Genomic DNA, 16,534 nt, shown 5'->3' with positions numbered 1-16,534 from the left:
TTTGGGTTTGTTGACTCCCGCTGCAGGGTCCGCTCATGGTTTGTGTGTGGAGGGACATCTGGCGGCTCTGCCTGAGCTGTGCGTCCACAGCACACGGTCGCTCAGTGACCTCACTTCCCTGGCCTGACCCTAGTGACCACCTTGCCACAGCCCCCTCGATGCATTTCAGGCCTTGCACCCACAGCAGGATTCCCACACCCTTTTACACTGACCTACCAGTCTTGGCTTCTCTATTCAGAGAGTTGTTTCCTTGTCTGGGCAACTGATGACCAGCTCTGGCCCAGAGAACTTCTCTGCCATTGTGGGCTGCAACCACACTTTCTTCAACGAGGTCTGACTTCCAGCCATGGAAAGGGGCCTTCTTTTAAGGTTTTCCTTCCTTGGGGCCTCTCTCTCAGTCCTAGGTTACCCTTTAGAGTTCTCTTTATATTTTCGGTTATTTTCCTTTCATACCTTAGTAATTCCTTGCATTAAACTTCTCCTGTTACTATGTAATATTTGTCTCCTGAAGGGACCCAGTCTGATCCACCAGAAGCAAACACATTCCTCCCTCCAAATCTAATTTATACTCTGAACATCTATATTATGTTGATATATTGTTAAAGATCATCTACAACTCTCTGATTCAGGCATAAGAAAACTATAGTAGATTCACATTGTTGATTTGTATCTTTTCAGGCATAAGTACTGGGTTCACTTCAGTGCCTCTCATCTTTTTCATTAAGTTCATTTTTATTTGAAGTATTTATAATAGTACCAGAAAAATTATTAAGCAGTGGCACAATAATTTAACAGAGCAGAATAAATGGTAAGTTTCAGTTGATAAAGCCAGAACTAATTTAACTTATATTTCAAATTTCATACTTGAAAAACACCATGGATTCTTCTGCTTTTCATTTCAAAACACAAAAATTAATACTGGTAGAAAAAGTCATTGGAATTACTTTACTTTCCTACTTACCAAGGGAACAGTTTGATATATCAGTGATATACTAGGTAAAAAAAAATGTTCAGTTCAATTCAGTCTCTCAGTCGTGTCTGACTCTTTGCGACCCCATGAATTGTAGCACGCCAGGCCTCCCTGTCCATCACGAACTCCTGGAGTTTACTCAAACTCATGTCCATCGAGTCAGTGATGCCATCCAGCCATCTCATCCTCTGTCGTCCCCTTCTCCTCCTGCCCCCAATCCCTCCCAGCATCAGGTCTTTTTCAATGAGTCAACTCTTAACATGAGGTGGCCAAAGTATTGGAGTTTCAGCTTCAACATCAGTCCTTCCAATGAATATTCAGGACTGATTTCCTTTATGATGGACTGGTTTGATCTCCTTGCTGTCCAAGGGACTCTCAAGAGTCTTCTCCAACACCACAGTTCAAAAGCATCAATTCTTCGGCGCTCAGCTTTCTTCACAGTCCAACTCTCACATCCAAAAAAAGAGTCAAGACACTTCTAAAGATTACTACAGTCTACTAAAATACCTTAAACAAACAATGCTATTTTGTCTACACAACTACAGCACCAGTTGTGTCCTTTACAAGCAAAAGAAACAAAAAACAAAGGAAGGAAAGAGAAAAATAAAAACAAGCTTAAGTGTATTGGAACTTGGGAGCAAATGTGACAATTTAGAACACAAAGATGAAAACCTAATTTGGAGCCCAGTTATTTAACAGAAGACTTTGTCCTTAGAAAGATGAATGCATTAGAGAACATGTCAGTCAATTCATGGAGCTGGCACAGAAGTCATTTTCCTTGGGAGCTGAAGAGAAATTGACAAATTATACTCTGGGAATTCTCAACTGTGTTATTTTTCTCTGAGGTCAGTGATCTGTGCTTTTCTCACATGGAAATGTTTTCTTCTTTTACATTAAGCAAATGTTCTGAGCTTTATTATATATGATTAACAGTTACAGACACAGGAAAAAAAAATTCCTTCTTGGCAAACCTTCATTTAATAGGGCTCCCCCAGTGTTTTGCCATTAGTGCCAATCACTAAACACACCTTTACTTTTCCCCAACTTTGTGTTTAAGGTGTGGAAACCAACCTTTCTTATTAATCATTGATGAAATCTTGCCACCTACTCAGTCAGCTTCTAAATCATGGACTAAGAAGTTCAGTAATATACTACCACAAATACTAGACAAATGGTTCTAAATTCGATTCTTCATAAAATGAGCAGCCAAGCCGATCAGACACTTGCCACATTAAAAACACTGCCCGTATCTCCTAGTACAATTAATGTACAGGCTATTTTTGACTTTGGGAGGGAAAGATACTCTTTCACAAACTTTTGGATTCCGTGCTTCCTGAGTTAAATGCTCTCATTCATAAATACAACACAAACCTGTATCAGTCTTGGGATTTCTGTGGGGTAGCCATGTGTCCTGGTCCCTTTCCTCTTTAAAATTTTAAATGCTGCAGAGGAACCATTTTCCCTCTGAGGCTCCCACACTGGGGATGAAACCTCCTCTGCAGAATTTTGGCACCTTATTAATTAGTGGTTATGAGTGGGAGCTGCTCTCTCTCAGCAACTCCTATTCTGCCATCAGTCAAGTGTGATTCTGTAATAAATTCCCATGAAGCAAACTATTTCTGGTAATTCTCCCTAATTAACACCAGGCCCACTAATAATACATCAGGTCCTATGTGTTTCTGATATAACCAAGATCTTGTCTGAGAGGACTCAAAAAGGGAAACCGCCAACCTAAATTAAGCTTTTCTGGCAAAAAAAGATTTTATATGTAGTTCTGTAAGAAAACCTTTGATAATCTTATATGGGGGACATTTTGAGCAGAAAACACTGAACGACAGGGAGGCTTGTTCTGATTTGAGCACTGAATGGGGATTTATTGTGAACACACAGTGTTGAGTCTTAAGCCTATAAATCTTGTACTGGATTACTGTTTCTTAACGAAGGAATGACAGATCTCTTATTTTGTCGGTGCATTTTAATGTGCAATGACGTGATTGATAGAAACCAAACAGCAGCTATTAAAATGTCACATGCAGACTTGATGCCCTTGTAAGTTTGGCTTCTGCAGTTTAATATACTGTGAGCAAATAGACTTGAGTTTGTCTTTTATTTCCAATATTCAGCCTGCAACAGAAACAGTCCTCTCAACTTTATACAGTTGGAAAAAAACCTTAAAGCAATAAACAAACAAGGAACAGGTAAGCCTACCTCATTACAGAAAAGTTAATGAGATCAGGATGAGTTAAGAATGAAGTAATGTACCCTGGTCAATGAAAGACATGAAAATGCAGATGACTGATGTTGTTTGAATATGATATATGACACAATATAATGTTTGATATGACAGGTTATTCCAATAAATTATTTCGACAATAAATTTAAAACTTAAAAATTCATCTGGCTGTGTTGGGTCTTAGTTGCAGCATGTGGGATCTATGTTGCATCGTGTGCAATCTTTTGTTGGGGGGCATGGACTCTGGTTGTGGCCCGCAGACTACAGAGTGTGTGGACTTCAGTAGTTGTGGCCTGCGGGCCGACTTGTGTCACACCAGCTCTGGTCGTTGCAGCATGCGGCCTCTCCCGTGTGGCACAGGGGCCCCAAAGGGTGCAGGCTCAGAAGGTGCTGTTTGCAGGCTTAGTTGCTCAGCAGCTTGTGGGATTTTACTTCCCCAACGGGGGAGTGAACCCATGTCTCCTGCATTGCAAGGCGAATTCTTAACCATTCGACCACCAAGGAAGTCACAACAGTATTTTTTCTTAAAAGAAAAGACAATAGAGCTTACTTATCTATTCATACCATTTATTGTATACATGCTACATGCAAAGCATAATATGGATTAAAATAAATGTGACAGCCCAGGTTGGGTGCATGAGACAAGTGCTCGGGCCTGGTGCACTGGGAAGACCCAGAGGGATGGGGTGGAGAGGGAGGTGGGAGGGGGGACCGGGATGGGGAATACATGTAAATCCATGGCTAATTCATTTCAATGTATGACAAAAACTACTGTAATGATGTAAAGTAATTAGCCTCCAACTAATAAAAATAAATGGAAAAATAAAATAAAATAAAATAAATGTGACAATATTTTCAAACATGTTTCTGGGATATTCTGATAGGCAAATACCATAAAGGAGGAATTCTGACAATCAGCCTATCCTATAAACATTATTTTTTCCCTTGATGACGCAATAGAAACCTCTTGTCCCCCAAAAAGAAAAACCAAGAGAACTTGTTTGTATCACTGCAGCCATTTATTTATTATGTGCACATTAAGGTTTATATACTGATTATATTTCTCATGTGGTTTTTAATTAGAAAATGTATCCAAAAGCAAAATAGCACAGACATATACAAACTGAAAAATGCAGAGAAACAGAAGATAGAGACCAATACATATGGTAAATGATACATTGAGAATCCAAACCCCAAACCTTAAAACATTTGGGGGTTGAAAGAGGACAAATTGAAGACACATCAAATTGTGTAAAATGATTCAGTGTGTTTTCCCTTCCCTTATGTTTGAAAAGCCTCTATTGCAATAGCAATAACTAAACCCCAAATATCACCAAAATGTTAACATAACTCTAGATTAACAGTTGAACAGGAAAGAGTATTTTCTATAGTAGTAGTCCTTGAAAATGTTAACATGAATACTGTTTTTGTTATAATCATTTTTAAACATAATGCTGTTTTGAAGATTTAAACTCTAATTTCTACTTGTTTGCACAGTGACCAATGATCAGGTTTTAATTTTAGTTGCTAACTGTAACTTGAATCAATAGGAAATACAAATGCTACACATGTAGAGGATTGTTTTTAGACAGCTACTTCAGTGACCAACATTTTGCCCTTGAAGACATGCCATACATTTAGAAACTGGGAAACCAAGTAGAGGATGTTTTAGAATCACATACTGTGATTTTAATCTGTATTATTCTAAGCACAACATTCCAAAATATACATCAAGAGAGACTAAAAGTAATGCTCTACAATAAGGAGGTAACAATTCAAAAATGCTACTGACATGGAATATTTATAATCAGAAAAATAAATATTCTGGGAGCTCACCAGAAGAATAAAGTGCTCTGCCAGTTATTAAAAGATTAATGCTGGTGTATTAAATATGGCATTCCCCACTATAAAATACAGAGATTCTTCTGGGTTATAGTCAGTATTTATTTCACAGGATTAACTGTTTTAAGAATAGACAGAAGAAGGCTTTGCCATAGAAGCAAAGGACAAAGCCAAAGACAAATGATGTTAGGAAGTGACATTATCCTTTTAGGGATAAAATTTAGAGAAATGCAACATTATGCTCCAAGAATAATATGCAGAAAGAAAAGTGTAATAAAAACAAAATCCTTAATATAACTTTATAAGAAATCCAGATCAAATAAAATTCTTTGAATGAAATACCCAAATGCCATTCCAATACCACTGACTTATCAAATACTCTCTTGGCATATAATCTATAAAGTGAAGTCGCTCAGTCATGTCCGACTCCTAGTGACCCCATGGGCTGTAGCCTGCCAGGCCCCTTTGTCCATGGGGTTTTCCAGGGAAGAATACAGGAGTGGGTTGCCATTTCCTTCTCCAGGGGATCTTCCGGATCTAAGGATGCGAGTCTAGAGATGCAAGTCTCCCGCACTGCAGGCAGACTCTTTACCATCTGTAAAAGCAAAACTAAAAAACAACAAAAAAATCTCTACCACACTAAAACAAAACCACCAACTTATTTTATGTCATGTAAGGCAAAGAACTGACATTAAGATACGTGACAATGCAGCGTGTCTTCTATGGGTGGTTTCAGCAGCAATGGGAAATACAGCACGATTCAGTTCCAGCTTTTAAAACACAACAGAAAAAACTCCCTGCCTCCCGACAAGATGCAGGGCAAGGGGACAGTTCTGGGTTGCCATTGGTGAAACATTCAGTTTGCTACTTTGCGTCACACTTCTCATTCTTTTATTCCCAGTTAATTACTATCTGCATATAATGTAAGTCTGCTAGACCATGAATTAGCAGCTTTCAGGACAGATACCTTGAACAGTTCTTAGGGAGGTTAAACAAATATTGTAGCTTAACACCCTGCTCTCTAACAAACATGCACACAATGGAAGTGAAGTCTCAAGTGATGGATGGGAAGGGCAGGGGGTGGGGCTCAGTCTCAACTGTAAAAGCACCCTTCCCCAAACAAATCCAAGTGATAACTTGTGTGATCATGGGCTTTGTCCATTCTGGAAACAAAGGAAAAAAAAAAAAAAAAACTACCAAATGCCATAATCTCTTTTCTCACTGGGCAAATATCAACAGGATTCATGATCTTATCACAACTGTTTCTCTGTCTTCATGTGGTATCTACATAATTTTTTTTCCCTAAAATGAAGAAAATAAAGAACAGGCTGGTCTGAGTAATTAATCATGTTCCTCTCTATACTATCAAACCTCTGTGAACAAAAGCTTTCCAAACTTCATGATTACTTTTAGAAGTGGTTCATTTATTATTGAGAAAAAACTACCAAAAGAAAAAAAAAAATCTAAATTTTTATCATATCCTCAAACCAAGATTTTACTTTTCTAGTGTAGAACTGAACAAAAAAAAAAATTATTCTGCAAAGAGAACTTTCAAACCTTCATCAGTCTATAGTATAACTCTGGAACTGATCAAACTGACTCACTGTCTAAAAAGGGGGAATTCTAAAAAATTTCTGATCCAAACTTGTGATTTACCATCACTCCCAACCACATTCTTTTCTATTTATTCTCTTTAAAGAGAGAGACAACTTTCAGAGTCCAAAGTTATTCAACAAGCTCTTTACCTCAGCATAAGGCAAGGGGAAAAAAAATAGTTTGACTGACAAAGGTGGTAAAACATACACAATTAATAGAAAATGGTCATACTCTAATAAAAGGCAAAAAATTGAAATTTATAAGCTACATGGTGGCTTTTTAGGGGTGGAGGGAAATCAGACAAAAATATAACATCTCCTACTGGCAAGACATGTTTTGATCAAAATCTCATTGGCCTTTCCTATTGGAATGATCAACTGTAAAGACAAAAAAAATGTATACAGTTTAAAAAAACCTGACACCTACTACTGATAAAATTCTTTGTTTAAACTCCTATTTACTGTTTTAAAGATAAATGCTATTTTTTTTTAAAGAAAAACACAATGTTTCATTTAAGTGTAAGGCATTTTCATTGTCTTTTTATAGATTAACTCAAAACTACCTAACAAGGAAAGAAACTTTAGTTATTTCAGCATAGAAGTTGAAGGTTTTTATTCTAAAATTTAATTCTTCACTAATTTATTCTAAGATGAATTTAATAGTCAACCAGGAAATTGATTTTTATAAAAGTTACTTTATGGGCAAAAATACAGGGAAAAAGTAATAATAAACACCAAACTGTTTCTTTACTTTATGAAGCCAAATATTTCCTCATAGACTTGGTTTTCAAAGCTTGGAATTTATCCCCTGAGGGCCACTATTATTTTTCAAAACTTGATATAAATATTAAATCTAAAAATTCATTGGTAATTTAAATTCTCCTCTTTCTCTTCAAATTTCTTCTCTTCCCCTGGACAGCTGACTTTTAAAAATTCACAGAATGAGCATGTTTCTTGCAAAGTGGCTTGTCCTTCTTAGAGAAAAAGGTCTGACCTTCCAAACTTTCACAACATACCTGAAAAAGAAGCATTATTTGAGAGAATGTCATTATCTTATCAAGTATGCCTAAAAAGGGGAAAATGATTTTTCACCCAATGACAAAACACTTCAGTTGGTTGTGTCATACCTCCTAACATTTCACGATTACTATAACATTCCATGTCATCTTTCAAAAGCAATGAAGAATGACTTTTCTCTGGAATGCATTTTAGCTTATTTAAACTTATTGATCATTATATTTCTTAATTGGGAATGAATATTTGGCCACAATGAAAAAATGAACACATAAAGCAATCACATTAAACGTAATTTCTATTCTCAAATTCTAATCAATGTTTTAAACATGACTTCTGTTGTAGAGACCCAAGGCATTAAGAAAAACAAACCAAACAAATCCAACACAGGTGCTTTGCCACACATTCCTTGGCCCCTAAATATACAGGCACAGAAAACCCCAGTGTGCTGTGCTTTGTCACTTCAATCATGTCTGATTCTTTGCAACCCCATGGACTGTAGCCCGCCAGTCTCCTCTTCCAAGGGGATTCTCCAGGCAAGAATACTGGAGTGGGTTTCCATTTCCTTCTCCAGGGCATTTTCCCAACCCAGGGATCGAACCCAGGTCTCCTGCATTGCAGGCGGATTCTTTGCCTGAGCCACCAGAGAATACCTGAGAGTTCTTTTTAATTCATTTCTTTGTCTCTTTTCTTGTTTGTTTGTTTCTTATTAAGACCGTAGTCCACATCTGGCTGCTGGATGTTATACTGTCAGTGAGCTATTCACATTTATGTCTTCTCATCTTTCCCACTGTCTTTGCTAATTTTAATGCTCCTGAGAGGGCTTCCCAGGTGGCTTGGTGGTAAAGTATCCGCCTGCTAATGCAGGAGATGTGGGTTTGATCCCTGAATCTGAAATATCCCCTGGAGAAGGAAATGGCAACCTACTCCAGTATTTTTGCCTAGAAAATCCCATGGACAAAGGGGCCTGGCAGCCCCAAAGTTCCATGGGACTGCAGAGTCAGACATGACTGAGCAACTAAAAACAGCAGCAACAATGCTCCTGAGCAGATCTACCGGAGAACAGGAGGAGGCAAATCTGCTAAAATTACTGCTTTTTACAGATTTTATGAAGTCTAAGAGATGGATGAAGTAAACAAGACAGGGTTCAATAGTAACATTTAGGGAAATCATGTGACTTCAAATAACTAGTCATTTCCCCCTTCATACAATGTTATTAAAAACTATTAAATATAATTTTTAAAAAATCAATCATCTGAATAGAGTACTTTATTAAATATTTACTTCTAAATTTAAAAAATATATATCTTAGGTTAAAGTTAACTCTGAATCAATATTCATCAATAAAAATCAAATATACTAAAATATGAAATGAGAGAGGTAAATATATTACTACAAGCTTATTTTAGTCTCAAAAAGAATATTCATAGACTATTGCTAAGGAAGGAAATGGATCAACATATAGTTTACTTCCAGTATTGAGTCAATAACAGATATTTATAAAAGTCTACTTCTCTTTTAAGAACTACCTGTTTTCATAAATTACTAAAGACACTCCAATAAAACACAGTTTAAAAAACGTAAAAGAATCTTACTGTTTCTAAGAAATTCATAGCTTCTCCTTACAAACAAAGATGTATTAAGAATATTTCTCTAAAGGCGTAAGCATCTTATTCTGTGCCAAACAATTTCAAAAAGTACCAAAAATTTTAATGAACTTGACTTTCAAAACCACTGTAAAACATTTCTAGGTTTCAGGGACTGATAGATATAAAAACCGTTATTTCCATTTAGTGCTCAGGCTAGAACTGGCCATACTGTGCTCCTCTGAATGGGAATCAGGAGTTTACTTACTGAGCATACAAAACAAGTGTCATGCCAGGTATAGCCCAGAGCTTCCAGGAACATGTCGCCAGCTTCTATGGGAAATTCACATCCACGGCATATAGTACCAAAGAGGGCATAATAATCTGTATTGGGGCAGGGGTGGGGCAGACATAATTGAAACATGACAAAAATGTAGAATGAGAGCTTTCAGAGAACAGCAACAAAATGAGAATTAAATGAGATGATAAAGATACAGTTACTAGTAACAGAAAAATTTTCAGATGGCATAACATCTGACTTGAGCATTATGTGTAGTTTATTTCAGTTTACCCTTGGAAAACATTATATATACAACTTAACATTCTTTATTATGTTTTTCCATATGTTACTTCTCAATTCTGTCCAACTTATTAAATGCCCAAATGTATATGAAGATCACTGTTCTCTGATAAGTTACCAACAGGCATGATTATTTCAATAAAATATGAGAACATCCAATACCTAGCAACAATAAGACTAATGAACATAAATCATGAAAATGTATAAAAAAACCTTTTTTCCCGCAACCCCGCTATTAGCAAGTTCCACAGCACATCTACTTGGTAAGGAAGAAAAAAAGTCACAGGAAACCTTCGTGAATAAATGCTGTGACTGAGTTTCTAGCTGTATTGTATCACAACAATATTAGGCACTTTTTCTTCTGTTATATTTTCCTTCCCATTTTACAACTTCATGCTAAAAATCCTTACCCAGAGAATACCTCTTACTTGACACAGAGTTATAAAGTATTAATGTCTTCCTTCTGAAGAAAGCAGTTTTGACAAGATGTTTATCATGACTAAATTAGAACTTACTGGCAATTTTCTTTTATGCAGCTACTCTTACTATGTGTTTTCACTCATGGTTCACTCTTTGACATTTCTAATCCCATCTGGGCTAGAGGAGAAAGTAGGCTGCCATTTGCAACTCGAGTCACCTTTCTCAACAATCCTCAATACTCCCTAGTGCCATCTGCTCAGCACACACCCACAGAGTCCTCCTGTGTGCTGGGTGCTGGTTAGAGGCACAATGGTGGGGAAGATAGATGTGGTTGTTCTCCATATGGGGCTTATATTCTTACTGGGATCAGGATGTCACCATTTACTATGTTTTAAAAATAAATGAAAAAAAAATGATAGCAAACAGCTTCAGATTGTGATAAGGATCATAAAGGAAAGACAAGAGGGATGCAACCGAGAATAATTGGGGGAGGTGTTTAACACTATATTACAGAAGGGGTTAGGAAAGGCCTCCATGAGGAGATAATACCTGTGCTGAGACTTGAAAATAAAAGAGGGGGAGGAACCACTTCAGAAAACCTGGGAAAGGAAATTCCAGTCCAAAGAGACAAACAGAAAAGCCTTGAGGCAGGATGGATCTTAGCAGGTTCAGAAACAACGAAGGGGCCAGGTGTGGCTAAGAATCCACTGACATTCTCTAGAATCCAAACAATCAGGTGGGGGAGATGGGGTTGGCAAAGCTGGCCTCAGTCAGGAAGACAGTTTTTCCTCTACTGGAAGCCATAAGGTATCAAGCATAATCTGATTCACATTTAAAAAAATATTACTACAGCTATCTGAGGGTTGGGGGAAGGAAGGTAAACCATTTTAGATGGCAATTATAATGCCCAGGCAAAGGGTAAGAGTGACCTGGATTTAAGGGGGCAGTTGAGGTGAGAGAAATGAATCAATTCAATATCCACCAGGAACAGAACTGTTAGAATTTACTAATTAGATTGGGCAAAGAAGGGTCAAGTCATGGTCAACAGCCTCAAATTAGAAGGCTCACTGTTTCTTTAACTTGAGTATTGCAGAATATTCCCTTCGTCCAGTATCACCCTTTGAACTGCAAGGTAGAACAACAATAAAACCCCATGGGGGAATGTGGTGATACTAAGTGGAGGCATAATAAAGGGGAAATATTTTATTTTTTGAAAGATGTATGTGTTGTAGTAATATCTAAGTAAGAATAACATTAATAAGTAAGTGCTATGAAAGCTTACTTACAGCCTTTGGAAAGGAAAAGGAAGTGTTTAGAGTTTAGGTAATAGCACAAATGTAGTAGATTGGCATTAATACTGAGAGCTTGTTTTCTTAAAAATAATCTCACCAAGGGAGCAAACCATGATTACCTTCCGATTCAGTAAAAATAACAAAGGATTACAATTTGTTGTCAAGGCAGTTGCCTTCAAGAGCGTACCAATATTCTATTCAAAAGATGAACATTTCTCATGTTTATAATCACTCAAAATTCACTAGTGGAGTGTAAAATAAGGCTTTAAGCTATACAATTTCATATGATTTATATCCATAAGTTATAGGAGGTTCAAGAAAAATAGTTTTCTAAGTAACTGCCTATACATGCACTTTTCTTAATGAAATTGGTAGTATCTGATTTTGACAGTCATATAAAAATTTTATACATTTTTGCTACATAGTTACAGTAACATTAAGTGCTCCTAAAACCTCTAGTAAAACTATATTATTTTGCTTAGCATTTCCTTTCAAATTGATAGCAATATAGGGGTTTTATCTTCATTTACAACTTAAGAAACTACTGGCTTAAAGATCTTACCAGTCTCACAGTAGGGCTCACCATCCTCCAAGTGAAAAACATTATTACGAATAGGCTTTCCACAGGCCACACACACAAAACAGGAAACATGCCAAGTTTGTTTCAAAGCACTGATGACCTCCTGTTACAGAAAGGCAATTGGATGTAAAGAAAGATGATACATACTTTACTGGCTGTACCAATACAGTCCTTTTAAACTGACCCAAAAGTAGACATACCTGCGCAGTCTTTGCCTAAGCTTTTCATCTAAGGAACTCGAGATATTTAAGGACAGACTCACAGATCATCTAAACTGCTGCACTATATAAAATATACATTTTTCACAACTACACATCAATAAACTTATTTAAAGAATGATTAGTGTTATTTAAACATATAAATGTGGTGAATAAAAGTAAGTCTTTCATAAGCATTTGCTACACTAACTGCTTTCCCTCAAAGGGTGTCAGGAAACACTAACTTGTAATGGTTTCACACTGTTATCTTGAAAATGTCATGAAGAAAGGGCAAAACATTTAAAAACTAAAACAAACCCATACATTGTCCCATGTTGGAAGCAACAACTTAATCAGTGTAATCCAATCATGTTTAACACATGTTTAGTATTTTGAAAATCAGCTATGACTATACTAAGCACATATTCAAATAAGGGTCTAAAATCTAACCACAGAGCATGGATTCTAGTCAACAAACAGCCCTATGGTTATATATACTAAGTATCAAAGACTTGGACCAGATTTTAATTAGTAAAAGAAAATTTGAGAATTTTGCTTTGCAAAGAATCATTTCTTTGAATTCAGAGAAAGAGATGGAGCTATTAGAAATCATTTTTGAAGAGCAGGTAGTAATACAGGAACTTACTCTTTCCATAATAATTATCACAAAAAATGAGATGCTATAAGTATAGTATGGTTACAGTTCTGTAAATGAATTACTTATCAGGAGCAAAATGGAAGAAAACACATCCTACAGGTTAAGAGGATCTATCTGGGACTGGTAATATATAAGTCATTTTAATTTTATTCTTTACATTTTTGTATTTTTTAATTTTTGTGGAGTGAAATATTTTCTAATAAAAAACTTTCAAAATAAAATGATAACAGCTGTCATTAGCCATAGAAAATGCCCCAGTTCACTACTGAAGAACAATGGGAAAAAACAGCAGTTATCTAGACCCAAAGAGATCACGATGAGCATGGACAACAAGTGAAACATTCAACCAAATAATAACCAAGGCTTCTAGTATCTACTTAACTTTCTATCCTTGAGATAGATTACTATCCCATCTTTAACAGGCTCAGTTCAGTTCAGTCGCTCAGTTGTGTCTGACTCTTTGCGACCCCATGGACTGCAGCATGCCAGGCTTTCCTGTCCATCACCAACTCCCAGAGCTTGCTCAAACTCATGTCCATCAAGTCGGTGATGCCATCCAACCATCTCATCCTCTGACATCCCCTTCTCCCCCTGCCTTCAATCTTTCCGAGCATCAGAGTCTTCTCTAAGGAGTCAGTTCTTTGCATCAGGTGGCCAAAGTATTAAGAGTTTCAGCTTCAGCATCAGTCCTTGCAATGAATATTCAGGACTGATTTCCTTTAGGATGGACTGGTTGGATCTCCTTGCAGTCCAAGGGACTCTCAAGATTCTTCTCCAACACCACAGTTCAAAAGCATCAATTCTTCAGTGCTCAGTTTTCTTTATAGTCCATCTCTCACATTCATACATGACCACTGGAAAAACCACAGCTTTGACTAGACAGACCTTTATCGGCAAAGCAATGTCTACTGCTGTAGACATGTATAGGTTTGTATAGGGACAATGTATAGGTTTGTTTTAGTTTTTCAATGTTTTGCCCTTTCTTCATGACATTTTCAAGATAACACTGTGAAACCACATTACAAGTTAGTGTTTCCTGACACCCTTTGAGGGAAAGCAGTTAGTGTAGCAAATGCTTATGAAAGACTTACTTTTATTCACCACATTTATATGTTTAAACAACACTAATCATTCTTTAAATAAGTTTATTGATGTGTAGTTGTGAAAAACGTATATTTTTTATAGTGCAGCAGTAGACATTTTAGTATGCTGTCTAGGTTTGTCATAGCTTTTCTTCCAAGGAGCAAGCATCTTTTTTAATTTCATGGCTGCAGCTACCATCTGCAGAGATTTTGGAGCCCAAGAAAATAAAGTCTGTCACTGTTTCCATTGTTTCCCCATTTATTTTCCATGAAGTGATGGGACCGGATGCCATGATCTTAGTTTTTTGAATGTTGAGTTTTAAGCCACTTTAACATAAGATTATCAAACAACTAAAACACAATCCAGAAAACTTGTCCCTTTAGTAAAGTTCTGGTGCATGTCTAAAGCAACGAGTTGAAGATTTCATTTTTTAGAACCTCATTTGGTGCTAAAACTCTTACTTGATTTTGTTTTATTAATCATTCTACAATCCATAGAACACATTTATATACTAAAACAGTATTAATGTAGTCTACTTATTGTCATTTGAAAAGATATAGCCTGAATTATCCTCCTGTTTTCCTCTCTACATATTGTACAATAACACAGAAATATTTCACATAGTATATTTATAATTTTAAAGTGTCTTGAAAGTTTTAGACTCATTTAAAGATGTATTCTAAAATTTGTTGTTGTTGGCCATTAGCTAAATTGTGTCTGACTCTGCAACCCCATAAACTATAGCACACCAGGCTTCCCTGTCCTTCACTATCTCCTGAAGTTTGCTCAAACTCATGTCTGTTGAGTCAGTGATGCCATCCAACCATCTCATCCTCTGCTGTCCCCTTCTCCTCTTGCCCTCAACCTTTCCCAGCATCAGGGTCTTTTCCAATAAGTCGATTCTCCACATTAGGTAGCCAAAGTATTGGAGCTTCAGCTTTAGCATCAGTCCTTCCAATGAATATTCAGGGTTGATTTCCTTTAGGATTAACTGATTTGATCTCCTTGCTGGCCAAGGAACTCTCAAGAGTCTTCTCCAGCACCACAATTCAAAAGCATCAATTCTTTGGTGCTCAGAGTTCTTTGTGGTCCAACTCTCATGACTGTACATAATTGCTATAGCTTTGGCTATAGGGACCTTTGTCAGCAAAGTGTTTTTTCTGCTTTTTAATATGCTGCCTATGTTTGTCATAGCTTTTATTTCCAAGGAGCAAGCATCTTTCAATTTCATGGCTACAGTCACTGTCACAGTGATTTTCAAACCCAAGAAAATAAAATCTATCACTGTTTCATACTCTTTTCTCTCAATGGGGATGAATTAGAGCTTCATTATTACACTGCTATATTGGGGATATTAGAACTCAGCAATGTAATTTTCAAATTTTGTATGAGTTGTATGTAAGTGTTTCATACGAGTCCAGTCACCTTGGCTAATTCTAAAGTAAAATTTTAATTCCTGGTCACCCATAGGAAATGCCTTACCCTTACTTCACAACTGCAAATTGGGTATTCCAGAATAGAAAATTCATTCATTCATCATTATTTATTATGTATCTGAATCCTAAATTACTACCTTTTTGTAAAAAAAAAAAAAAGGTGTGGTTTGATTATTTTTCTATCACATGTATACCCTCATAAACCTGAGGTTATATTTTTAAACATTATATGAATTCAAGAAAAATGTATCACTTATAAGCCTCATGTTTTATATATTTCATGAGATCTGTGTCCCGTGCTTGAACCCTGACAAATGGGGAAATGCTGCTCTTATAAAAGCGATGGAATTTAATTTAAAACAGTGAAGGTGTCAGTTCTGAGAACTCAGATGTGTGTGGTCCTGTGCGACCTCTTCATTCCTGAGCAAACAGGGTCCTGTTGAGGCAGCACACCCACAGTAAATTATTTTTTCCCCACAGTGGCTAGACTTTCACCAGACAAGCCAGTACTCAGTAAGACAAAACCAAAGACAACTTAACCCCATGAGTCCAATATACTTCCACAGAGGTCTATTTAGTTTTGCTTTACAAAAATAAATAGTGATGAAAGCAGAGAGGGGATCAAGCAAGAAGAAAATAAAAAGTAAAAATGATGGAAGTGTTTCATACCAAAAAATTGTTCTGCTTTAAAACTCACTCAGAGTGAAAAGGTTTCCAATACTCACTCCAAGGATCTTCCTTTGGCATCGACCACATTCTGGAGCAAAGAATTTCTCATAGCAGAGCTCACAATACAGGGCTCCCTGCTCCTCTACAAATCCAATGTAAGCCATCGTATTTCTGCAGTGAGCACAGTTAAACTCTTCTGGGTGCCAAGATTTCCCCAATGCCACTAGGAATGGTCCCCTGCCAAAAGAAAAGAGATCAAGTTGGCTCTGGAATAAAAGTTTCTAGTTAGCCTGAATAGGAACTCTTATTTGCAATGTCCAAACAATTAAATACTTGCTCAATTCTCCTTCTCAAGGACTAAACACGTGGGTGCTGGCAA

General features: G+C 36.8%; 1 protein-coding gene across 9 annotated transcripts in view; it reads right to left on the bottom strand.

Annotated features, from left to right (window-relative positions):
• Positions 1-4,200: 4,200 nt before the first annotated feature.
• Positions 4,201-16,534, bottom strand: part of PDLIM5 (PDZ and LIM domain 5) — a 231,114-nt gene continuing 218,780 nt past the window's right edge. For all 9 annotated transcript variants that reach the window (XM_070452156.1, XM_070452155.1, XM_020906712.2 and 6 more), the window contains 4 exons: positions 16,212-16,392; positions 12,095-12,215; positions 9,509-9,624; positions 4,201-7,656 (listed from right to left, as the gene is read on the bottom strand). In XM_070452156.1, the coding sequence (XP_070308257.1) occupies positions 7,567-7,656; positions 9,509-9,624; positions 12,095-12,215; positions 16,212-16,392 (508 nt within the window). In that variant the 3' untranslated portion in view covers positions 4,201-7,566. The remainder of the gene's footprint in view (positions 7,657-9,508; positions 9,625-12,094; positions 12,216-16,211; positions 16,393-16,534) is intronic.

This window comes from Odocoileus virginianus, chromosome 21 (genome assembly GCF_023699985.2).
Source record: "Odocoileus virginianus isolate 20LAN1187 ecotype Illinois chromosome 21, Ovbor_1.2, whole genome shotgun sequence".
Taxonomy (NCBI): domain Eukaryota; kingdom Metazoa; phylum Chordata; class Mammalia; order Artiodactyla; family Cervidae; genus Odocoileus; species Odocoileus virginianus.
The sequence above is the reverse complement of the archived record's forward strand: the minus strand, read 5'-3'. Positions and strand labels throughout refer to the sequence as shown.